The sequence below is a fragment of the Misgurnus anguillicaudatus genome, chromosome 24 (genome assembly GCF_027580225.2).
Source record: "Misgurnus anguillicaudatus chromosome 24, ASM2758022v2, whole genome shotgun sequence".
NCBI lineage: Eukaryota > Metazoa > Chordata > Actinopteri > Cypriniformes > Cobitidae > Misgurnus > Misgurnus anguillicaudatus.
The window spans coordinates 30,435,395-30,462,458 of NC_073360.2; the positions used below are offsets into that span (position 1 = coordinate 30,435,395).

At 38.4% G+C, this 27,064-nt stretch overlaps 1 protein-coding gene across 2 annotated transcripts; it reads left to right on the forward strand.

Annotated features, from left to right (window-relative positions):
* The first annotated feature begins 1,312 nt into the window (after positions 1-1,312).
* LOC129438363 (uncharacterized) lies at positions 1,313-26,905 on the forward strand. 2 transcript variants are annotated; one of them, XM_055197103.2, is made up of 8 exons: positions 1,313-1,490; positions 8,399-8,450; positions 10,428-10,466; positions 12,333-12,371; positions 14,035-14,115; positions 14,204-14,275; positions 17,776-17,818; positions 24,415-26,905. In XM_055197103.2, the coding sequence occupies exons 1-8, from the start codon at positions 1,476-1,478 to the stop codon at positions 24,458-24,460; spliced, it is 387 nt and encodes a 128-aa protein (XP_055053078.1). In that variant the 5' UTR covers positions 1,313-1,475; the 3' UTR covers positions 24,461-26,905. The 2 variants fall into 2 exon arrangements, with proteins under 2 accessions (XP_055053078.1, XP_055053077.1); XM_055197102.2 differs by lacking the exon at positions 1,313-1,490 and adding an exon at positions 2,884-3,045.
* The last annotated feature ends 159 nt before the right edge of the window (positions 26,906-27,064 follow it).

Below are 27,064 nucleotides of genomic sequence, written 5' to 3' on the forward strand. Positions count from 1 at the left end.
TAAGTTGTATATTTTTTGTCTAAAAAGTAGTATTATTTTCTTAGGTCATTTTGCTCATTAAGAAAATACATCTTGATTTAAGAATTTTTAGATATATCTACTGAAAACAAGACAAAAATACTAAGTAAGAAAGTCATTTTTTGCAGTGTATGTTTCTCAATGAATTACGGTGAAATGCCGCAACATCCAAAAGCCAGGGAGCGCTCTCGTGCAGAAACTCAAAATGCGCTGTAGACAAAGAACAATACACGCAGCTGTGATGACACGCAGCTCCATGAAATGGGTGAAGGATATATTTATATTGCTGTTCTTCAAACCTTTTCAGGTATTTTCATGATAATAAAGAATATGTTGAATGATTATGTTTGACGAGTGTTATTTTTTCAAATGCATGTTATAAACGACTCAAACTAACAGTGATTTTAGATCGATAAGGACTTACTGATCAAAAGCCGTAGTGCATGAAATGGATGTAATAAGATCGGCTGTCCGATTCAGAATAGTGATCGGCCACGTATTATTAGTGGAGATCGGCATTGATCCGAGCATCCCTAGTCCAATTGATTCCTATCGACAGTAAAGGTAAAGACTACAACTCCCATCATTCCACGCTCTTTCACAGTGTCATCAAACTACAGCGTTTTTAAGGGTTCCCACACCTTAGTTAACTTCAAATTCAAGGACCTTTCAAGGACTTTCCAGGTCCAGTACCCTTAAATTTAAGGACTAAATGTGGGGACACATTTTAAGTTCTCGGTCGAGGGAACTCGCGCTGCGTCACTGCGGTGACACTTTGGGGACGCCTCCAGGGGTAAGTGCGTCTGAATGTGTATATCAAATTCAACCAATGGTGAGGCTTAACGACAAAGACAGGGTGACGCGGGAGCCAGGAAATATATCACTATCTAAAATATTGCCAAAGACGGCGTTACAGGGACGCAGGAAGTATGGCAAGGGAGACGCAGCGTCTCGTTCCCAATTCATGATGATACTCAGCACCTGAGGGGCCGGTCAAATCTCTGTCAAACATCTCATACAAAAGTACAAGATTCCTGAAACATTATTTAAGATTGATAGATTCTTTCCTCACAGTATTTAGAACTATCCTACATATTAATCATTCAGGTGAAAATGCTGAATGTATATAGACGGTAGGCTATGTGATACATATATTTCAGTAACACACTCTGTACACATCCACACCTTACAGTCAGCACAGTGTAGTGTAGGTAAAACTTGTGCAGGTGTCGAGTTTCATGCGAACGTCAGCCAATAAGACAGCCACATCACGGCCCTGTCAAAAGTGCACATGGGTTAAGACAGTCAGGAAGTTCCCATTCTGCTAGGAAGGCTGACAAAGGAGCTCATGTACAGACAGAGAGAGAGTCATAAGCGTATGTCAACCACACCACTAGCAGGGGACCAAACTTTATAGAGAGTTTTTTCCTTCATTGCTTCACTAAAGCACCAGAAGTATGGGCGTTTTGAAAGTAAGTCATTTTTTCCATTTCTTTGAAATAATACATTTAGGTCACTTTAGGGATATGGTAAACAGCTACTTCATATCTTTTGAGTGAAAGCAATTTGTACATCTATAGTAGGCTTCTGCTGATACAGAGTAAATAAAGTAGAAATGTTTGTTGACATCACAAGCAAGCAAATGTGTTTTTCTCAGCAACATGTTTGCACTGCGAATTCATTTGCGTGCTTTGAAACACTTAAATGGCTTACGTGATGTTTCGTACACTAGGTCATAGATAAAAGAGTAATAAGGTCATATGCATCAAAAAGAAACTGTTTACAGCTCAAAGCTGAAATTACACAGACGTCACTTTGCAGACAGTCAGCAAATTGCCTCTGTAACTGTAAACAGATCTTGTCCCTGCATGTTTAAGGTCCAGCAAAAATGTTTTAAACCTGCAGATCGGCCACAGATAGTTTTTATCAGCTAGTCTCTCACGTGCCAGTTTATGTAGTTGTTTATGCTGCCTTTTTACTCTGAGTTGAACTTTTATTGTAAAGCAGGAACTGTAATTTACATTAACTATTTTTATCCCACGAAATATACTGATTCTGATGTAACTGCAGGCTGTAAGGTTCACTAGGTTGTAAGTAGCCAAGATATTGTTCAACTTCTAGCACACTTGAGGCAAACACAGCACTTCTATAAACGCACTGTCAGCTAATGCGCGAGCAGACGCGGTTAACACGTTGCAAGGAATACGCAGACAAAGGGCTAATATTTATAATAATTAATTCATTTTTATTTAATTAATTTATAAATCATTACTAAATCGTTAATAAATATTAAATGATCATATTAAAAATAGAAATATAAATAAATTATAAAAAACTTCATTTTAGTTTATAAGGGTAAAAAGAATAGCGCCTGATGATGTCGGATTAGTCTAACACAGCAAGCTCTGATGCTTAGGTTTAAAAAACGAAGAAGATCGTGATAAAATCATAAAATGTAAACCAACTCTGCCTTTCATTTTAAAGACACATTGTGAAGCAGACAATTTCTCTTCGACTTTCTTCCCATTGCAGCTGCGGCAGGTGATGCGCGTAAAAGTGAAACCAATGTTAGATAACCATGCGCGTTTTGTGTAATGTTACAAAATCGATTTAGACACGACACAGAAACCCTCCGAAAGGCTGTAAAATTATATAACTGCATAAACCTCCTCATAACAACACCTAAACCAGTTCAAAAGCTGCTGGGCTGGTCTTAGCTTGTTTAAGATAGACAGATAGCTGGCCAAGCTGTCAGAACCACACCAGTCTCGAAGACCAGCTTAAACCAACCAACCAGGATACTTGCAACAAGTTGTCTTGCGCTGATAAACTTACGGTGCAGTGACGCAACGCAACGAATCATCGCGCGCAGCGTACCTTGCGTTTATAACAATAGCGTTGCCATTTTTCTCTTGAAGAGTAAAGATGACACGTGAGGGTATTTTTTATTTCCCCGAATGAATGTGCAGAACTGTCAGCTCTGCTTCCTGTCCCGTTCACTGCAGCGAGGTCTGCAAGGAAGTGGTGGTAAGTCAAGTTGGGTCACGATGTAATTGCGCGTTAAACTTATACTGTTTTAATATGGTTTACTGTAATTTAACTGCATGTGTGTAAGAGTAACATTGCAGGTTTCAGACTCACAAGGAATGCTGGGTTATTTTTGTAGAGGCAAATGTGTGGACATGTGGTCTAGTTGGGCACTGCCCTTAAACACATGTTCCCAAAATGGTCTTTATTTGTCGGGCTTTATGGTCCCATAAAGAACCTTTAGCATCTACAGAACCTTTCACGTTCTTTGAGGTGATTTAAAGGTATAGCATTTAAAGGTATAGAACCTTTCTTTGGGGAACCTCTTCATTTTTATAAGTTTAAGTGAATGTAATTTTATTTCTGGTTCGCAGAATTGTTTTGGTTTCAAAGACTTTTTTAAAAAATACATAAATTTGTCTGACTGTTTGTAATCACTGTTACGTTTAAATATCGACACAATATTCACTTCCTCCTGTTTGCAAAGATGGAAAACCTTTTCAGTTCTGTTTTAAGGGTTTCGAGTACAGACCCAAAAAAAACGTCACACTGGCAGAAAATGTCAAACCACTACTGATGTCACTGTCTGACGAGTTTCCCCTTTTTAAACGGGTTTCTGTCTCACTCTCTGATCTTTTTGAGTTTTTTACAGTACATAAGTGTGTATTGTCAATCAGTTTTTATTCAGATCTCCACCTGCAAATACCGTGTGACACAAACCTTGTGTGATCATAACCATATCCTTATTATATTAGCTTCATGTGGCTGTTTGCTGTGGTTAAGCATGCGTCCGAGGTTATGTGCTTTTCTATGGATGCTTCTTTATCCTGTGGCCCTTTGATGAATGTTTGATGTCTACACTATTGAAGGTCTACCATCATTCCTGTCATGCCATTGCTGGACTGTTGCAAAATGTGAACTGGAATCTAAAAATAGTGAATCGAATTTGTAGCTGAATTGGTAGAGCGTTGCATTAGCCGAAGGTTGTGGACGCAGTGATAAAATGTACATTAAATGCACTCTTAAGTTGCTTTGGATAAATGTAATAAATGCATGTACTCATACAATATAAAACCTTAATGCACTGCAATGCATTGTGGGTGAGAGCATCTGCAAAAGACATAAACGTAAACATAGTAAACATCTTGCTCATGTGATACTACTTAAAGGAAGTACAACCAAAACAGGATTTCAGCTTCCTGCTTCCTTGTTTCTTAACCTCTCCCTTACAAGCAATCACATCTGCGTAAACTGTTTGTTTCTTTCATAGCCTACTGATTGCTCTTTTACTCTTTAGTTGTCTTGCATGCCAAATTTACCAACATCACAGCTATCGACTCCAATCGCGCAAGTTGAGGTTGGTGGTTCACCCAAGGTGAAACTGGAGTGTAGATCATGAGACTGTACTCTTAAGTTATTTTTAGTAGCTGTATTACAATATGTCATACACATATCACACTAAGCAACTGTGAAAGTGTGAAATAAAGAAAAAACAGACTTCACACTTCGCAAAGTGACACCACGAGGAACGGAGCAACAATATGTGCTGTTAAAGTATGTCATCTCACATTAAAGTTTAAAGGGATAGTTCACCCAAAAATAAAAATTCGTTCATCATTTACTCACTCTCATTTTTTTTTTTAGTCTGATGAAGGAAGATATTGTGAGGAATGTTTGTAACATTCACTTCCAAAGTAGGAAAAAAGAATACCATGGAAGTGAATGAGGCTCACGAACGGTTTCATTATATAAATATTTTCCTTCAGTTTTTGGGTGAACTATCCCTTTAATAGAAAAAAAACACTTTTGGTGGCGAATGTTAATTTTGTGCTGACTTTATGGCCTGACCTACTGATTCAACTGGGAGTTGTTGGTGAACTTGGCCTAGAGACATGGACGACAGTTTGTGACTAAGTAAACAGGATTAATTTCCTTGTAAATGGAGCAAGGCGGTTCCTTAGTCACCAGTTTATCTGCTCTCTACCCTGCGCCTAATTGTTTCAAAGTGCAATATATGCGTAATACTAAATTTACAAGAGCATAGATCCACTTTAGATGAAAATAATGTTTTACGGTCATTATAAGTATTGCTGTTATTGTTTACATCATCAGATGAATAGGATGATGATGCAGAAGACAGATGTTTTACTAAAGCTTTTGTCCTGTACCGTGCTGTTGAGTTATGATTTATGAAATGGTCTTTCATCGGCCTGCAGGGCACCGTCGGGTCTCTTTTTGCAGGCTCGCGTGTATTAATGATCGTGCACAAATTAGGTGGCAGCAAAACAAGCGCAGTATCCGAAGAATAGGCCAAATTCAATTTGAATTCAAATACGCGAGAATATATTAGGCAATTGTGCGTCAACACGAGCTTTAGGAGAACTGTCAACTCGCAGGCTTTGGACTGCGCTGATAAATATTTTCAAATTGGTTCAGCTTATTATTTCTTCCAGGCAGCCACCAAATTGGAATTTAGGGAGGGTGTTGCGAGGCGGCTGTAGGTGACTGTTCATGAGAGATTTGCTGTCACATTTTTTACAAGCTTCGCTCCAAAAACCGAGGCCGTATCTTGTGATTAACGGCTTAATTGAGAGGATCTCTCTTGGCGTGACGACTCAGATTGAGCTTGGAAATTCCAAATCAAGAGGCGAGTTAAGCTACGCCAATCTCTGTCATTTTAGAAACGCTGTCTGTTTACCTTCTGTCCCACCAATGCGATTGATTTATTTGAGCTACTGTAGACAAGCCATCATTTAGAAGAGACTTAGTGATCTCACCCCCCCAACATGGCGTGATGCTCTTTTTATTTCATTTATTCAATTTTCCGCTGCATTTCTTTAATACAATCGCGGTTGAAGACATGGTGTTCTGTGTTGCATGATATTATAATATGATAATTTGATCAAAAAATACAGCTCTTCTGTACCCATTATCAGAAACCTTTGCATTCACTGGTGGCCGGTGACTACATTTTTAGAGGGCGCTCGATGCGAATTTGCATAACATGTATGTAGCCGACATGTGTGTGGTTCACAATTTTTAAAAATATGTGTTCTGCGCGTTGAGGGATTATATGTGCATCACGTGTCCTGTCAAAATAAGTGCCTGCCGCAGATGTGTCTAAAGGGTTTGTGATAAAAGAGACGCTTGCGTTTGCCAGATACTCGCATAATCTCATGAGTAATCAGAGTTTACTGTTAAGGGAGTGTCTTGCGTGTATTTTGTAAACGTGAGCATCTCTCAGATCATGAACGGTTTTGACGCGTGTGCAGCGGGCACTTATTTTGACAAAACACGGTTCACATGACGCAACAAACACATATTTAGAATTCGCGCCCCTCGGATGAGCAATCACGAATCGCCACTGTTTGCATTACTCATTCAGTCAACTGTATGCTCCCTTTCTCACACCTAATACCCGTTTCTCACACCAATAACAACACACCCTGAGACGGCACCTACAAAACAGAGGCGAGTTCACATCAGGCCTTCAAATTGGAAATTTGTTTAAATGCCCATTCATTTAGTTAACGTGGATGGAAAAAACAGGTGTGTAACCGTCCTGTATAGGCCATAGAGTTCCCACTGTTTGTGACATCATAACACAAATTAGGAGGAAGTGGAGGTCCAACACAATGGGCAATAATAACAATATCTGGATGGGGATTGTGGGGCTCGGGCAGCGGAGCTACTGTTCATTTGAATAGCAACGTGTGCTATATTTGACCATTTAGCTGGAACTCAGGAAAAGGTAATTCCCGGGAATACTTCCTTTCTCCTTGTCTGAAGTGGAAACGAAAACAAATAGGCATTATTCTGAAGTGAAAGATTATTGTTAAGTGGAGGTCCAGGTGTGTGACAGATCTGACTGTATTATGACTACCAGATTTTTCTGGGAACGATAACAAGGAGCAAGGAGAAATGGTATTAGTTAAGGAGGTTTCTTCGCATGCGTGTTCGTCTTTACTCATACATGGAAGAGGCACGAGTTGAGTGATTTGGCAACCTGTCATGTGTTTTGACAAGGAAAGGTGTTGAATCATTAAGGTGTGGGGTGCATACATAACAGTTAAAATCGTTTGAAATGAATTACTTGTACTGATTCATCTGATTCTCTGACAGCTTGTTTCCAAGCAAAAAGAGCTGAATAATTTTAAATGTGCTTCACTTTGGCATAGAAGAATCATGTACGATTCTATAGATGGTTTCAGCCGTAACAACATAAACAAGTGGCTGTCGTGGTCCGCACGTAACTTCCGGTAAACTCCACTAAGAATAAATAACAACAAAGTTCTTTAAACGTAGTTTATTTATATAACAACCAAAAAAACAACACATAGATTACCTAGGAAACCAAAACATTTGTTATTTTCGACGATGCGTTTGTTCAACCCGGGACCCGCGTTGTATGTCGATAAAAGCTCATTCTAAGGTAATAAAAACATAACAGTTCATAATAAAAGTTTTTTATACACCACTAATAATATAGTTTCGTATATTATATTGCATTTCTGTCAAGAGATCCTTCTAAAAGTTACACGCTGTGCCTTTAACATGCGAAGAAAAGATTATAAAGATAAAAACAGAAGATGTGAAGAAGCCATTTAGCGCCTCTATTTATAAGAGCGTTCTTATAAAAAGTTAGTCATAAGTTAAAGACGTCATGAAATGGTTTGACAAACATGTTTTTTTCCTGTGTTGGAAAAGTCAACACTGTTGACACAGGCACGGTCTGAGGGGGCACAAAATTTTGAGGGGGCAAAATGAACAAATACCTGCTGTGTGCAGAAATTCAAGGCGAGACTTTGGGTGTTTGCACACTGTAAGAAAATGCAGAGGCAGGACTGGACCGCACTAGCCACAGGAAACCTTATGGCGTGCAGCATTAGTTTCCTATTGAGTGTGCATTTGGCAAATAAAAAGCTGCATTTATTTGTAGACAGGTTGACAAACTCTGAACCATGATAGCTTGAATCAGCCCTCAGTGAATTCATGATAAGATGAAACTGAAATACGAACCTGATTCATTTGCATTGTGTAGTTTGGTCAACCAGAACGCTTTCGTACCGGACAGATACTGTTTGTAGCCGTTTCTGAACGTTGGCGTGTATTTCCATATATGGCATGCTTTAATGAATAATTATAAAGCTGTTTTTATTACTTAAAAATATTTATTTTAAATCATACTAATAATAATATTAATAATTAATATGGGAGGCATATATGTGAGTGTATTTGGGTTCACCACCAGATCAGTTATCATTAATACTGTATAGTTGATAGCTGTAAAAAGCTTTTGCAAAAAAGTTTTCTTACATGTAGATTAAAGTTTGTTTTATTCTTTTTTTTCTAGAATAAGAAGATGCTGCGATTACTCTTTGTGTTTTTGATTCTTCGATGTGCAGGTAGGTTTAATTTAATCTACATTTATAATATATTCTACAGTACTTTGATCTAAAAGTTTTTGTCCCGTCTATTCAGATGTCTATTTTTACTCAATCTACAGTATATCTTCACATGATCTCTTCACACGTCTGTCTGCTTGTATCTGTTTGTGTGACAGGCAGCCTCTCATGCCTTTTTTTGTAGACTTTTATCAAACGCTATCAATTCTTTGTTTTACACTTGCTTGAAATTACATGGGAAGAGCTTTCGATGCAAAACCTTTTAAGTGCTTCATGTTCTTGGTTCAATAATTTCATTTTAATGACAATAAATGCGTTATTAATCAGTAAAAAATGCCTTATTTTCACAAATGTCACTTTAGTCATTTCATTGGCATTTAACAAATCTTTCACTGCAAAACGGTGACATCTTTTTTGAGGGCGCACGATGCAAAGCTCATCACAACATGTATTAAAGCTCACGTAACACACGCTGTTTCTGCATTTCTGATGATAATCTGGAGTACCTAGAGTAGTATGACATCCTTTATATCTCCGAAGAGTCGTTAGTTTAATCAGATTTACAAAAGAAAGATTAGCTTTACCGAATCTTTCCGATAACTTACGAAAAAAGTTACTACCGCGGGTGGAGCGAGTACGAGTCATGCAACACTATACAACACTTATAACTTATGATTCACTACATGTTTGTGTCATTTATATAATATGCATGCGCATATTTACAACATAAGACAGAACTCTTACTTACCGCATGCAACTCGTGACCCGGTTGGGAAAATCCAGCGCATCAAACACACATGCAAAACTCCGCTGCTACCCCGGATAATAAACTATATCCATTGTTTTCATAAGGCTGGATTTCTTTTCCTTACATCCAAAAACACACTTCTTCATTCGTGCCATTGTTGAGTTTTGAAAGTAAACAAAGCTGTCGCGTGATGTGAATGTTTGTAAGTTCTAGCGTCTCCCGCTGATTGACGGCTGGGCGGGGTTTTCCAGGGGGAAGTGCCCATATAAAGAAGTGATACGTATAGAAAACCCCTGAAACGTCAGCTGGACCCGTAATCGGAAAAAACTTTCTGAAGTGCATTCGGCACAGAAATACTCTGTAACACGTCCAACTGCTTTTTTTTCACTTTGGCTACGTTTAGCATGAGGAAACAACTCTATAACTCTGTCAATAAGTCAGAATGCTTGAAATACCACTGACACCCCCCCAAGCCTGTCATGTGTGCGTTTCGTCATATTGAAATAACCTTGATGAACCATATTTATCATGTGACTTGTCAAAATACGAATCCAAAATATGTGTTCGTTGCATCATGTGTACATGGTTTATCATCCGACTTGTCAAAATACAAGCCTGCTGCGGACGCTTCGAAGTGGTTAATAATAAAAGAGTATTTTGTTTACGTGAGCATCTCTTTCATCATAAACCCTTTCGACATGTGTGCAGCAGGCACGTATTTTGACATGACGATCAACACACCTCGCCCGTCGGAAGAGAAGTCACCGTCTGGCGTCTGCCACTGCTGCAAAAATTTCCAGTACTAAAAACTATTTGGTAAACCTCTTTTAAACGGTTAAAAAAAGTTTTCATCCAATTTTTTCTTGCACTTTGTTGAAAAACTGACGTGACGTTTAATGGATTCTCCCAACAAACCAGTATTTCTGAGTGGCCTGAGACCAGGATTAAGTGGATTTGAAGTGAACGTTTTTGACGTACATTATAAAACGCGTTTAGAGCATTCGATCAATATCATAATCTCATTTTTGACGGAGGTGGCGATTAGCGGCTTTGGCATCTGAACTCTTCATATACCTGTATAAGTTAAAAGAACCATTCCACTATGGGCTTCACTTTACTCTTTGGGAATGAATTGAGACAAACCTTTGATAAAGTTGTTAGCTTAATTTTAAGTGATTATGTTCAATCATGCCATAACCTTTTTTTATCTTTTTTATTCAAATCAACAGCTGTTGCAGCACAAGAAATAGAATCTTCTGGAAATGCGTGTATGTATAATTTCTTATAACTTGTAAAAACACATGCGTGTGTTTTTATGAAAATAAGTTTCTTTCAAGAACATGTTTAGGTTATATTTTACCTAATTGTTTATAGGAACACTTTTTACAGTTATCATACATTTTATGAGTTATATCTGATTTTGGAGTGAGATATGACCTGGCCAGGGGCCTCATTTATAAAATGCTTCGTAGAAACTAGTGGTGTAACGGATCGCAGTTCGGCTCGCATGTGATTTGCAGATTAATATGCAAATTTAAATAGGGAAAGTTTATCATTTGTAAGTGTTTCTAAGGTTTGCAAATGTTAACATTCAAGTGATTTTAAACCGTTTAACTGCAAAAAGGCGTTAAAGTGAGCAGTTTACTTTACGCATAAACGCACGTGCGGTTGAATGCGTCCGGTCCAGCTCGAGTCAGAGGTAATCATCTTAAAGGAACAGTATGTAAGAAATTTATATCAAATAATCATAAAATGGTCTTGATATGTCACTAGACATTAAGAAATCATTTTCATTTCAAATACTTATATCACTGACAACAGTGGTCTGGTCAGGATATTGTCATTTTAAAAAGTGGAGTTGCAGCCCTCAACTGATGTTTATGTTGTCATGTTGTGTATTGGCCACCAGTTGTGAGATTGCAGTACCAGTTTTAGCCACAAGTTTTGTGATTACGTACCAGTTTTGACCACAATCCTACATACTGTTCCTTTAAAGATCAGAACTCTTGATGTGTAAACTTCAGAGAGTTGCGCTACTCTCTCTCATAATGTGGTGTATTAAAATACATTTGGCTAATAGAGCAATGAAAAATAAAGTAATGTTTTATGTGGAACGACTGTTATGCTGCACCATTGTAATTCGCCCTCTGTCTGTGTGTGTGTGCACTTGTTTAAGGGGACTCAGAAGTGCACACATGGAGAGATATGCAGCCTGTGCATATTTGGTCTTAAAGAGACAATAAGCTCAATTGACCTACTTAAGTCTGTATCATTAATGTTAATCAAACAACCCAAGACAATGAGAAAATCACTTCTGAAGCTCTAAAAAATAATAATTACATTTAATTAATACAATAAATGCAGTGTTATTATTCATTTGATTTCTGTACCTATTGATTTTAGATCTTACTTAATGTGCAAATTTGTTTTTTTTATAAATGTTTGTAATTTCTTGATTTGTTATCAGAATTTTCCCATACTTTTTTTTTCTGATCCGATAAATAATCCGATCCGTGCCTCAAAAACCGTAATGTGAGCCGAACCGTAAGTTTTGTGATCTGTTGCACCCCTAGTAGATCTTACATTTGATCTTATGATCATTTATCAAAAATGCGTACTTGTGATTCATAAACCGAACGTACGCGCAGAAAACGCGCGTACACCTTTCTTTCAGATGTAAAATTTTTTAAACGCAAATGATCTTGAACTTGTGCGCAGCTGAGCAGTTTTAGATCTCCGCCTTTAAACAATGCTAATTAATGTCATAGACATATAAAAGAGCGCTTGTCAATGTTTAAACCCAATTTCGGGCAGCACTAATGGCTTATATTTCCAAAAACCTGCAGAAATCAGACAAGCAAAAGTGCGTACGTCTGCTCAGACCCTGACGTGACGCTAAGCACTTTTCCATGTCAGTTTTTATAAAATATAGACTTTGTCGTGGATTTTTGCGTACACACACACTTTACGATCAAATCTGTGCGTATGCACGCTTTATAAATGAGGCCCCAGGTTTTCACTGGGTTTATAACTAGCACTGCATTACTATGACTTTGTTTGTGATTAATTCATATGTTCACTTTATTTATCCTTATCTATCTTACACTTCTATTTCCATATTCCCACAAACCCAGGTGGCGATGAGAACAATGACGATGAGTGCGATGATACAGGTGGGTATTCAGACACGTTGCTACTGTAAGACCTGGCCGGTTCATCTGCCACATTAATTCCTGAAAGCAATCAATTAGCTTGTCCCCGCAGAGCACCGCTGATAACCTGGGCTCCATCCACACCCCTGTCCGTCCACTTAATGGACACTGGCAGTCTCATTCAGTCCTCCCCTGTGAGGATCTGTCTATCTTCATCACAGGAATGATTGCTCTCTGATAGAATTACTCAGCTGTTAAAGCAAGCCATGCTCACCAGCTTAGGCTGTTATAGGAGGAGTGGGTGGTGGGCTAGAAGATAGTAAAGCTCTCTAGTATGAACATGATTTGAATTATGATTCATTTGCCATGCAATTTGCGACCCTGGACCACAAAACCTGTCGTAAGTGGCCTGGCATATTTGTAGGAAAAGCAAAAAGTACATTGCGTCGGTCAAAACTATCGATTTTTCTTTTATGACAAAAAAATAATTGGGATATTAAGTAAAATCATGTTACATGAAGATTTTTTGGTACATGTCCTACCGTAAATATATAAAATGTTATTTTTGAAAGTAGATGCAGCAAAATCGCGAACAAATGGGCAAGAAACTCTCATATTATGTTTATTCCAAGTTCATTACAGCCGTAGGTAAAGCTGCACTATTAATCGTTAAAGTATTGTAATCTCGATTCGACCCCCCCCAAAAGAACATTGACGTTGTTAAAGTACCAAAAAGAGGATCTTATTCCTGATCTTATCCCTTCCGAATGGGTTTTTAGCTCAGGGGGAAACTTTGGCTGCGTCTAAATAACCACACTTGCTGTCTTTGCACTTGACTACTTGACTACTTACTTGATGTTTTCCTGTATTTGGCCCGAGTGTTCTAGTGGGTGTGAAGATTAAGCGTGCCGGCTCTGACGCTCAAATGCATTCTCTGGAATCCGTTTACGCCTTCCGATTGGTTGCCGCTGAACGTTTCCGCCTTCCGATTGGTTGCCGCCAAACCCGTCATAGCTCATTACCATAAAGCTACTAACAATCCATGTTGCAGCAATCTGCACCAAACGTATTCGTTTTTTTATTTAGGCTACTTAAAATTTATATTTGTAAGTTTCTTTGAATAAAATGAATACATAATTTATCTGGACTTTGAACTTTAAATGCGGTTTTCTCAATATTTAGATTTTTGATAGAGATCAGATTCAGAACGATTATCAAAACATACACGGAGTTCTTACTGTTTGACCTAAACGGTTGCTTCCAGGTTTTATAAGTTGGATAAGAGCGCCACCTGGGGGATAATAGCGGAAACATGGATTGCCGGAAAAACTGGCGATTTCTTTTAACTGACGAGTTAACTCGTCAATGGCGGGGAAAGAGTTAATCTGGGAAAAAGTCTAATGCCTTAAAATGTGGTGGAAACCCTTTTCCAGTCTGTATCATGGCATTCATTTAGGACAAGACTTTTTTTCAGGCATAATTCCCGTTTGTGTCGCTAAAATCACATATAGCTGCTTAAATAAAATAGCAAAAAACACCTTCAATAATTTAATAATGCTGCTTTATGAGTATAATATATCAAGGTTCCTGTTAATGTTTACATATGTTGGCCATTTACACAGGAGTTTCTGTGCCATATATTTATTGAATATCTGTATATCATTCTTCTGTTTGCGTTTTTTAGTGACACCAAGGCGCACAAGACCCTTGAGTGATGCTGGATTTGATCAAATGTCCAAAGGAGAAATAGACGAAAGTAAAGCAGGTAAGAAATTGTGATATTTGTTATTTTTGTGAGATGCCGTGTACAAAAATTAATTTAATGGGGCTCTCTGTTTTCTTCATTCATTTAGATGAAAAAGGAACACTGATCATCGTCATAGCTGCTGTCAGTGTTGTAGCTTTGGCCATAGTTGCGGTTATTGGTAAGTTTTTGTTACTCTGCTCTTCTTACTGTATTTGATACTATGTGTGTAACGCTTACTGTGTTAAACGCTCACATACTTTATATGTTACACAGTTAGGGGCCGATCACACAGAACGCGATTATGGCAATAGCTTTCTGTGGGCACTGAGCATTATGCATGCTTGTTTTTCCACACCTCACATTTTTGCCGTCTCCCGCGCCATGCGTTTTACAGGAGTGCTCTGAGCGAAAAAAGCACCTTTTTCCATTGTCCAATCGAACGAGTGGAAAGGGCCGTTTTTATGATTTAAAAACAAAAGAGCGCTCACGCTTCAATATTTGATTGACAGGACAGCAGCCTCGATGGTTACCTAGCAACATAAAAATCCGCATGCGTTGCGCCTTGCGTTTCCACGCGTTTGATGTGGTTGTCCCCTTACTCTGTGTGAAATATTCAGAAGAAACAAAAATGTAGTTATTAAAGATGCTTTGGATGATATTTGTGTCTTGTTGATAAATGGCTGTCAAAAAAAAAGGTCAAAAAATGATCCCTAGCAGGGGGAGTACAGTACCCTTTCAAAAAGTACACCTTTGTACTTAAAGAGTTCATATTCGTACCTCAAAGATACATATTGATATGAAATCTATGCATATGAAACTGACATGTGTTGTCAAGTATGGCGTGCATACTCAAAATGTGACCATTTAATCCATCCTAGTGAGTAGCGAACACACCCACTGCAAGTCGTGAACACACACACCCTTGGGTAGATATCACTACAGAGCCCATGGAGCAATTGGGGTTAAGGTGCTTTGCTCAAGGACACTTTAGTCCCAACCTGCCATCCGTGAGACTTAATCCGGCAACTCTTAGGTTACAAGCACGACTCTCTAACCACTAGGCTACTACCTAATGGTACATATTAGGAACTTATTTGTCAGACTATAAGTCGCTCTGGAGTATAAGTCGCATCAATCAAAACTGCATTGTGAAGAGGAAAATACATATATAAGTCGCAGTGGACTATACGTCGCATTTATTTAGAAAATCATTTCACAAAATCCAAGCCGAACAACAGACATTTAATCTGGAAAGGCAAGTTATTCAACTAAACAATAGGACACAGAACAGCAGGCTGAATAGGTGTCCGTACGTTAATGCAATACAAACAGTTATTTACACGATACACAATAGCATACTGAACATACCTGGAAGGTTGAATAGGTTAAATGAACACCAAAAGCCAAAGCGCATCAAGTTCACAGGCTCGTCATTCCGCATCACTGAATTCATTGGATTACATAAATTCAGGAGCAGCATATAGCGGACTCTCCTGGCTGTAGACGGTAATATTGTCTCTTAGTTCATATATGTAAAAATTAAAGGAACAGTATGTAAGAAATGTATATCAATGAATCATAAAATGGCCCTGATATGTCTCTAGACATTAAGAAATAATTTTTATTTCAAATACTTATATCACTGACAACAGTGGTCTGGCCAGGATATTGTCACTTAAAGAGTGGAGTTGCAGCCCTCAACTGATGATTATGTTGTCATGTTGTGTATTGGCCACCAGTTGTGTGATTGCAGTACCAGTTTTAGCCACAAGTTTTGTGATTGCAGTACCAGTTTTAGCCACAATCCTACATACTGTTCCTTTGAGGCTGTTTACACTTGGCATTAACATGTGTTTTCGTCGATCGGTTCACAAGTGGACGACGTTAATGCCAGGTGTAAACGGTGTTGAAAACGTTTTGAGCTCGTCCACTTTCGACCACTTTCAACCACATCCAGAGGTGGTCGAAACCACTTTCGATCGGATCGCTTTGGAGTTGCGGAACGCACATGTGGTTGAATGCGTTCGAACAGCCACACGCGACCGCCTTCTCTCCGCCCATTTATAATTAATCGGAGGTATTAAACACAAGTTTTACGTCTTTTTTGACTTCTGGCGTGAACATTCAGTGAACAGCGCTATTTTTAGCCTTTCATTGATAAAACTAAGCGGCTGATCTCCGTAGTTTCGTTTTGAAAGCGTCTGAAAGTTGCGCGATCCTATTTCATCAATTGCGCTAAAAATTCAAAGAAAGCTTTTACATACTCATGTACAAAACACTGTGCAGCATGTTTACTTGCTAAACAAGCAGTGCACGCCGATATAATATTAGTTTGCGTCCATATAAACTCATAATTACTCCCGCTCGGGTTTGAATGACAGCAGAGAGACTTGCCCACCGTCTCACAGACCACCCCCTCATAGTATTCAGCACAGAAGCGGTCGAAAGTGGACAAAAGAGACGGATTTAAATACCAGGTGTAAACGTAATGTGTCTCTCTCGTCCACTTGTGATCCGATCGATGAAAACACATCTTAATATTGTAAACAGCCTCTTTAATTCATACTGACTTACGTCGCACCTGACTAAAATTCGCAGCTAAACTATGAAAAAAGTGTGACTTATAGTCCGGAAAATACGGTAGCTGCATTTCCATTACCCTTTATATTGCGCAAATTGACATTGCTAATTAAAACTATGCCGAATGGAAAAATGCAAAAGCTACCATAAATTGCCAAAAAGTTTTTCGTTGCACGAGTTGGTTTTTCAGGCAATTCGGAAAAGGTGTATTTCACAAACCGCAATGGTAACTTTTTAGATCACCTGATGCAAGTAAGTCATGTACACTATGTACTAAAACCTCCCAGAAACACCTCAATACGTGTCTACTCCCAAGTATTAAAGGCTTTCCTTACCAATAATGTTTGGATAACACTTCTACATCTCTTTTGATTTAAAACGATGTACTATTACCTCCAAAAAAAAAACACCTATACGTTGCCGCTCCTAAATATAAGAAGCTTTCCTTGGCATTAATGTTTGGGTAAAATTTCCTTCAGTTAAAAATAAAGCCTAGTGCCGTGGATGTGATATTAGTTAATCTACCAACATCAGTCAACGTGATGTTTAGAATGGCTTTTTCAGAGAGGATAAACTATGTTTCAGTCGCATATTATCGTTTAATGAAAACACTGCCATTTCGCAATAGTCTTTTGTCGACATTTTAAAAATAACGCTGAAGTTTTACGCAAATCTTTTGTCAGACAATGAGCTACTCAGAAAACAAAGCTATCCAGAATAAAAATGCATACGGTCTCCAAACCTATGAGTGTTGCGTTTCAAATACTCAACTATTTTTTGTGATGCAAGTTGTTATTGAATATTTTAAAGGTTTGTTTTATTGTCAAATGTCAGTTTAATATTGATGCCTATTTTATAAGAGCTGAAACTGGCAGCATCTCTCTCTCAGTTGTGCCGTGACAACACACCTGTGAGCTAAACTCTTGGCAGCCAAACGGTTGAAGGCTGTGTGATGGACAGATTTATTCGATATAAAAAGCGCACAATAAACAAGTTTTATTCGCAATCTGGCATTTAAAATGATACAATGGCCACCCCCGTAAATGTGTGCATTTTAAATAAGTACAATAAAAATCATGCCTTCTTTTTTTTTTACAGCTATTGTCTTCTTCAGACGCTATTTACGGAGCCAGGAACAGGGGTAAGACTAAGTTTAGTTTTGTTTGTGCTGTTAAATGTTGTTAAAAACAATCAATGCATGCAAAAACGAAAGTATTCGACTAAAACGTGCAATCCATGAAAATTTTGTGTGTCTTCTGCTCAAGAGAGATTTAGCAGCGCTTACTGAAAACTGTTGCGGTCGTCGGCGTACTGCTATGTCTGAAATGTTGATTGACACAGCAGTACTTAGTTTTTACAAGGCGGTTTTTGCGCCCCACCCATCGCCTTTTGCGGTGGTCCGACCAGTCGGGTGGGTAACAGTTCTCCGAATCCCTGGTAACCTATTAAACATGAGACGACTCAGCAGAAGTGAGACAATGGAGGGCAGCCATGCTGAAGGGTTAGGCCACCATTAGCAGCAGGTTCGTACATGTGTGTTGATAACTCCACCTTCCAGATATCTGTCAAACGTCCCTCACCTCCTGAGCTGTGTATGAAACACAAAGGGAGAAAAAAACACGGAAAACAAGTCAGGCGCTGGCTAATGCAAACGAGATTTAACCCGCCGATGTAGCTGAAAAAGTTGAGAGAGTGGAAATTGCATAAAATAACAAATTCGGTCGCCTTTTCCACGAGTTTTTCTCAATGCTGCTGGACGTAAACAGTCTGACAGAAAACTGCCCAAACCTGTTTGTGTTTTTGTTTGGGAGACGGAAAAAGGTAAAAAACATGTGTTGCAATTTGTCGCATGTTAGTCACAATTGTGACAAACAACCCTTTACATGTCTGTACTATTAAACCACAAAAAGAGTCATTTTGCACACATGATGCTCTAAAAATGCTTGGCTGTTTGAACCCATGTTTAGGTAAAATATAGACAAACCCAAATTTTTGACTTTGGTTCATTTAAATCCAACAGTTGGTTAGTCTAAACACCACAAGCTTTAGGTTCAGGAAATGTAAGCCTTGGTTAAAGCTGCGGTGCAACTTTTTCTGGTGTTTATTATTTTTTCTTATTCTTGCATGACTGTGTTTCCCTAAACAGACTAACTACTGTGCGCTATAAAAATCCCTCCGTTTGTTTAAGTATCCTCACACAGCAACATCGCCATCAGCCAATTTGTTTTCTGACCAACGGAAGACAATGGAAGCAGTGTTAAACGGAAAACCTTTTCATATCTTTCACCTTTTCATTTTTGTTATTCTAATTTGTGGCACATAAACAACGCACTGCAGCTTTAAATAAACGCTCACTCTTTTGAACTTTGAAATATTTTGTTTAACAGTAGGCTACACTGAGCGGACTCTCGGAGCTTCGAGGGAAGATTGAAGATAAAACTAACTATTCGTTTTCGACAAAACGAGTTGTATTTAAAGGAAGACACCTCCATTTTCGGTATTTTACTATGTTCTTGCCTCAGCTTAGATGAATTAATACATCTTTTTTTCAATGCGTGCACTTTTGGTCTTTGTGCAGCGCTTCGTGGGTCTGTTGGCATTTGGCCTGGCCTCATTCATTCCTATGGCTCCAAACAAAAGTTTTATTTTGTGCCACCATACTTACTCGTGTAACTACTACTCATGTAACAGTCGTTAAATAGGGAAAACATGGAAGTGTTTGGTGGCTTCATCCCTGTTTGGAGCCATAGGAATGAAAGGGGGGTGGGCTAAATGCTAACACATTCACGACGCGCTGTACAAAGATTAAGTGCACGCATTTAAAAAATATAGGTATGTATTCATCTAAGCTGAGGTAAGAACATCCTAAAATATAAAAAGCATGCCTTTAATTTATTACATTTGAAGGAATCAACGTCGCGTTGTCCATTTTTTTACAGTCTATGATTAGGACCTTTTCGAAAGGGCACCGCCCCAGTGACAGCTTAAGAATTTTTTTTAACATTGTACTTTACTGTGAATTTTTAAGATAAAACTAGAAAAAAAACTGTGCCTTTCCTGTCACTGGGGCAGTACCCTTTCAAAAAGTACATCTTTGCGCCTAAAGATTTCATATTAGTACCACAATTTGGTACCAAATGTACACAAATCTGTGCCTAAATAGTACATATTAGGACCGGGTGTGCCTCATACATCTTGAAAAGTAAAGCCGCTGGCTCTTTGATCGCCCCCTGGTGGCTGGCTGCAGTACAAGTCATAAACCCCGCCCTCTCTATGCAAACGAACAGGACTCGGCTCTAAATAAAAAAATATTTACACTTCCAATACAATTTTGTTGTTATCACGCTGATATATGTTCAGTTGTTAATTTTTTTGATACGTTTTATTTTAGCTAGTAATTTGATGCTATAGAAACAGGGCGTGTTGTTATGATTGACATTTCTGATTGACAGCTTCTCTGAGCGGACTCTCGGAGCTTCAAGGGAAGATTGAAGATAAAACTAACTATTCATTTTCGACAAAACAAGTTGTATTTAAAGCAAAACACCACTGTTTTTAAATATTTTACTATGTTCCTATGTTCATTTTTCAATGCGTGCACTTTTAATCTTTGTACAGCGCGCCGTGAATATGCTAGCATCTAGCCCAGCCCCATTCATTCCTATGTCTCCAAACAAAAGTTTTATTTTGTGCCACCATACTTACTCGTGTAACTACTCATGTAACAGTCGTTAAATAGGGAAAACATGGAAGTGTTTGGTGGCTTTTAAATTCATCCCTGTTTGGAGCCATGGGAATGAAGGGGGCTGGGCTGGATGCTGGCACATTCACGACGCGGTGTGCAGGGATTAAGTGCACGCATTTAAAAAAGATAGATATGTATTCATTGATCTAGTTTGAGGTGGGAACATAGTAAAATATTGAAAAACTGTGGTGTTTTCATTAGCATATTTCATCAAGCTGGTCAAATGCGACATCCAAGAGGCGTGGTTGAATTGGGTGCTCAAGCCTTTGGGCGGAAGTTTGATACCGTGACTCCACGGACGATTCCTTCTGCGCATGCCCTGGCTCCAAACTGATGTTTTTATGTAACATGGCAGCGCCCATGGTCGGACATTTTTACAGTCTATGATTAGGACCTTTTCAAAGGGGCACCGCCCCAGTGACAGCTTGGGACCATATTTTTTGACAGTGTACTTTACTGTGAATTTTTAAGATAAAACAAAAAAAAATTGGGCCCTTCCTGTCACTGTGGCAGTACCCTTTCAAAAAGTACATCTTTGCCCCTAAAGACTTCATATTAGTGCCACAATGTGGTACCAAATGTACACAAATCTGATATTAGGACCGGGTCATAAACCCCACCCTTTCCATGCAAGCGAACGGGACGCGGCTCTAAAATAAAAAATATTTACACTTCCAATAAAATTTTCTGAAAGATGGCTTTGGTTCTTTAGGTAGTTGTTATCACGCTGAAACATATTTATGTATTACAATGGAAGGAAGCGATGTTGCGTCGTCCATTTTTTTACAGTCTATGATTAGGACCGTTTCGAAAGAGCACCGCCCCGGTAACAGCTTGGGGCCATTTTTTTCTAACAGTGTAGTTTACTGTGAATCTTTAAGATAAAACTAGAATTCATTACAATGGAAGGAAGCGATGTCGCGTCAACCATGTTTTTTTTACAGTCTATGATGAGGAGCTTTTCAAAAGGGCACCGCCCCAGTGACAGCATGGGACCATTTTTTTCTGACAGTATAGTTTATTGCGAATTTCAAGATAAAACTAGAAGCATTGTTTCCTGTCATATCCCCGTGTTGTGGCTCATCTCTGAGGCCCTGATAGGTTGTGTAACTGAATTTGGCTTTTATCCGTACCTGTTTTGCAAAGTAATCAGTTTTACCAAGTTGCTGAGCTTGGCGTTATGTGAGAACAGGAAGAGAGGCTTGTCTGACACCTGCCTCACTACAGTAAGCTTAAAGATCCCCTATTTTTCGTCTCTTTCTTTATTAAGGTTAAATTCTTCTGCGGGATTACAGGTCACCTCAAGGGAATGCAGTTAGCTGAGCCAAGGAATTTTTTTTCTCGCTGTTGAGTGATAGGTGGGCTGAATAGGGGCTTAATCACACAGCAACCATGAGACCTGTGGATCAACAGTGAACCTTTCGGAACATGTTCACTGAAAACCCTTTCGATAAAACCAATAAAAGCCTCTGAAATGACTTTAAACAGGCAAAACTCCTGCCCCGGAGTTCACAAGACATGCAAACTGTGAACGAATTCATCACAGAGGCAAATGAACCTGAAGAGAGCGAGCGTACATGTGTGTTTAAACAGCTTGACTATGTCATCTCCTGCCACAAAGAGCTCCATTCACGTCCCTTCAGAACTTGTGAGCTGAATGTCCCTCTATTCAGAATGAAAGTCAAAGTTAAGCTCCTTTAAAATATATGCAGATTTATCGACTTGTGTACATTATGACCCGTATCTGACCCTATTCTGTACTGAAATCAGCATGGCTTTGTAAATTTGCACCGGTATTGTTGCTGCTGTCGCAATAGGCCCGTGTAGATGTTTGGCTTGGTGTGTTTGACCCGGGTCACATCATGAGAAATGTAATTCATTTGAGCACTAGGATAAGAATTTATTATTTTTTTTAAAGTAAGCTGTACTTCAACTCGCCTGAAAAGTCCGCTCCCCTTCTCTCATAATGGGAGAGGGAGGGTGTTACTGCGCCGAGTCGAAGTACTCCCAGGAGTGCTGTTGCGCCATAGAATGTAGCTCCTCTTTTTGATCTGCTTAGAAAAGCGCTACGTTTTGTTTTGTGCCACCAGGCTTGCTCGTATAACTACTCGTCTTAAATAGGAAAAACGTTGATGTGTTTTGTCACTTCTAACTTTATCTCTAAATGGTACCATTGAATGAATGGGGCTAAGCTAAATGCTATCGAAGCGTCGCAGCGGGCTCCAGCGCTTACGTGCACCACACAGATGATAGAGGGATGTATCAACAATTCTTAATTAAGGTAATAACGTATTTTAATATTGAAAATGAGGAGACTAGTCCTTTAACACGGCATGGAAATCTGGCGAAGCTCAGAATTTTCAACTTGCACGTTTCTCGCGGCAACGTTCAGCAGCAAGGTCCTGATTGGTTAACGCAGCGCGGAAATCCGCAGAAGTTCAGAATTTTCAACTTGCACGTTTCCCGCGGCAACGCTCAACAGCAAGATCCTGATTGGTTAACGCGGCGTGGAAATCCGGCGAAGTTCAGAATTTTCAACTTGCACGTTTCCCGCGGCAACGCTCAACAGCAAGATCCTGATTGGTTAACTTCTGGCTTAACTTTTATTAATATTCAGACAAATAAAGCAAACCCAATATTTTTTAACTCTTACTTTATTAAAGGTGCAGTGTGTAATTTTTAGAAGGATATCTTGAAAGAAATGCAAAATAATATACAAAACTATATTATCAGTGGTGTATAAAGACCTTTTACAATGAACCGTTATGTTTTTATAACCTTAGAATGAGACATTTTTATCTACATACACAGAGGGTCCCCTTACATGGAAGTCGCCATTTTGTGCCGCCATGTTTCTACAGAAGCCCTTAACGGACAAACTTTTTTACTAATAAAATGTTTGTCCGGTGGTGGCTATCATAGCTTCTTTATGCATTTCAAAAGCGAGGGTGGGGCAGTGGACTGAGCCGTTGGTTGCAATTCGCAACCTCACCACTAGATCCCGCGAAAATTTACACACTGCACCTTTAAGAGATTTTTTCTCTCCCAGACAAGAGTGCCAGTAATGTAACTCACCATTCGTAACAAAAACAAATGAACCTGAGTAGCTGGAAGACAGCAAATATTGTCTATACACAAGCACCACTCTTCTGAATGATGGTAACCACAAAACTCACAACAGAAACAGAAACTCTTCTAAACCTGAAAGATAATTTAACATTAAACAGTAAAACGTCTTTTTTTTGTTAAAAACAATAGCGTTTAATTTAAAATTTTACTCTCCAAACAGTTGTTATATTTAATTAAATAATGCAAGTAGTTTCAACACAATTAACACATTATTAAGGTTATTTCCTTCTTACAAATTTGGGTAGATCTCACATGATAAAATTAAGTTAAATTTACTCAATAATGTGTTCATTTAGAATTACTAACATTTTTTGTGTTATTTTTACTTGTTACACCTTTTTTAATAGAATTTAGTATTTTTTTTAAGTTAACCCTGGAGAACCCACAAGTCAAATTTGGCCAATGTTAATTATACTAAGAGAAGGGTTCTTGGGTTCTCCAGGGTTAAATTTACTAAGGCACAAAATAATTTTTTTCAGCGTAGATAGGAAAATGTGGAAGAACGTGAGCGGATTCAAACCAGGGACATCATGTTCTACAAGCCATATCACTACTGCTGACACAACAGTAGTTTTGCACGTTTTCTCCAACCAGAGCACTAAAGTGGGCGGAGCTAGTGTAAATAGCATAAATAGCAAATTGAATTGAACTAATGCTAATAAACGTAAAGTTTTACCGAAAAAACTTTCTAAACGGGTGTTCTCAATATTTTCTTTTTCTTTATTTGCTTATTTTTTATTCATGAAGAAAAATACTATGTGCACTTTTTAAGGGAAATGCAAAAACAGCTCCAGCTAAAATAAAGTCACCACAGTGAGCTGTTGACTGCACTCATCTCTCTCTCTCTCTCTCTCTCTCTCTAGGGTTTACACCATGCCGGTTGACCAAGTACAGAAAGCTGCTGTTTAACCATCAGTGCCTTTATATATCCTCACCACACTGGATTTTTCAAGGAAATACAGCAAGCACATGTTTTCTCATTCAAAAATTTGTATATCTGTAGCAGAGTCTAAACCAGCAACCGATTATGTTGCCGTCATCAATTTTCTACAAACCATTTTCAAATGCAAGTTGTGTACACAAATGCAACATTTTGCACATGGACATGGACTCTCATTGGACCCACTTTTTTCAACCAGACCTACTTTATGTTTTTCTGTAACTGGATCAAGTGCAGGCCATTGTAAAGCTTTATTTGTTTCAAATACGTATCCCTTAAAGTGTGCAGAGTCAACAAGTGGACCCTTCACAGGTTCAGATACGTCTCTGTAAGCAAACACTGCCCCAAACAGTGCGGTATTTGTTTGACGCAACGTCATTGGCTCAACCAATGGCGTGAGTTTGGTTTGTTCGACCAATAGCAGGTGGGGAAAGCACTCGGAAAACCTGTTCATCACACTCATACACTGCAAGCACCTTTAAGGAAACCCTCTTCTTACTTTCACTTTCTCAAAGCGTTTAAAATGTAAAGTTGGTTTGTGTGTCTGAATGTTTGACAAAGGAAAGAAAGAGAAAAGCAAGTAGAAAAACGCCTCCGAACAGCCCCGAATTAATCGACCTCTTTGAATAATGATGTTGTTTTCTTTTTCCTCCTTTTACCGAGCGCCCAACCCTCTACAGTACCGGAGATTGTAAATAGCTCTGGGATGCTGGGTAGCAGATTAATGTTTTATATATACTGCTGGCTTAAATAGGAATGGAGAAAATCCAATGGGCGGTCGGATTGGGAGAGATACAGACAGACCCAGGACACCCATGTGTCATAAGAAGGAAGGAAATATCCAAAGACACTATAGCAGACTATTTACTGTATTTATCCCGCTCTCCCCCGCCGTCATCTTGTTTTTAGATTAAAACGGAAATCAATCAAACCACTTTGAGTCTCAAGCCTGCCTTGGCTTTTTATCACGAATATACACGAGCACTTTTAATGCCTTTCCTTACTTTGCCTTATTTCATACATCACCAGGGTTATTGAATAAAATGACCCCGTCAAGTTTTCATTAGGTTTTAAAATATGCAGCAATCACAGCTGTAAGTCCGGCCATCAAAACAGTGCTGAAAGTCTAGTTGTTATTACAGATCCTTGTCACCTTTCACTAAGCACCGCCTACAGTAGTAATGTCAGTATTTGCATATATCCTAAACATTTCTACAGGTTTATTAAGAAAAAAATGTGATTCGATACATTCCAAATTTTTATGTGAATTAATCTGAGTACTAATTAAACAATAAAAATTAAGTTGTACACCCACTTTGGTTGAGTGATGTGCCATGCTGATATTATAGCCTCGTATATAGTAGCAGTCAGGCTGATTTGGCCGACGGCCCGGCCTTTAAGTATCTCTTCTCTGTGTTCTTTATACAACCTGTCTTTTCCACCTTTCACCGGCTAAATTTGCGGTGTCTTGATTAGTCAAGCTCTTGTGCTTGCCGGTTTTTATTTAAATCTAAGCGAAATCCAATCGTGTTTGTTACTTCGACGCATTCAGGTGTACTGTACATAAAAGCATTAGTGTGTGATATTAATCATATAACCGTTCAAAAAGTGTCCTTAGATGATAGCATTTCAGATAACTGGAACATAAAAAATTGTACAATTATTAATATAAAATATATTTCATTTTAAAGCCAGTTTCACATTATTTTTATGTATTCCTTATTTTTAATAGAGTTTTGTGTATTAAAAAACATTGAGATTAATTTCCTCTAGGCTTTTGGGGGCAGGTGGATGAAAAAGTTGTTTTTAATGCTATGTGAAGGGATGTAATGCTTATGTACAAATATGCGTTTGATAATTTCCATTTAAAAACACTCAAAAAATGAATCAATAATGTAATGTTATTTTCAGATTTACATCAATTTTGTTACTTGCATTATTAGTAGTTTTTGCAATCTGTAAACTGACTGTTTATTGCAAATGTCTTTCAAGGAAAAAAGTGATGGCCAGATGTATACTTTCCTTTTGAATGGTGTTCGTATTTGTCTACAAAGGAGAATCATTACAAATTTTATTGCATTTCTGTGCTGATCAGTTCAGAAATCAGCTTCAATTGTTTGTGTTTGTGTGTGTGTGTGCGTGCGTGCGTGTTATCAAAGGTAACGTTTGAGGTTTGAGGTATATGATTATATAATGTAAACTTTATAAATATATATACTTCTTAAAAGTAGCCGTAACATCGGATAGCCTGTCTTGTTATAATAGTCATTTAACAAACCTTGTGTGATTTCTACTGATGTTTTAACATTTAACATGTTTTAAATTCCTATTGCTGTATATATTTTAGATGATCTGTCATCTATTTGTTGTATGAACCTTTTTTTGAAATAAATATGTATCATTGTACTCACTAAGCATGCTTCTATAGACTTATATACAATATTTGTGGTTTTAAAAATATACCTTGTACTCATTGCCAGTGGAAAATGTCACACGGGGATAATCTTGATATATTTTATTTTTCCTGTGACATCAGCAAATATTCATTTTCCATTGTTGTCAGCCTTAGAGCA

What these genes read in the sequence shown, in the direction of transcription:
- LOC129438363 (XM_055197102.2), top strand. Translation starts at nt 2,980, where the DNA reads ATGTGCAGAACTGTCAGCTCTGCTTCCTGTCCCGTTCACTGCAGCGAG. An exon ending in TTTGATTCTTCGATGTGCAG is followed by an intron (nt 8,451 to 10,427) that starts GTAGGTTTAATT and finishes TCAAATCAACAG; the next exon opens with CTGTTGCAGCACAAGAAATA. An exon ending in CGATGAGTGCGATGATACAG is followed by an intron (nt 12,372 to 14,034) that starts GTGGGTATTCAG and finishes TGCGTTTTTTAG; the next exon opens with TGACACCAAGGCGCACAAGA.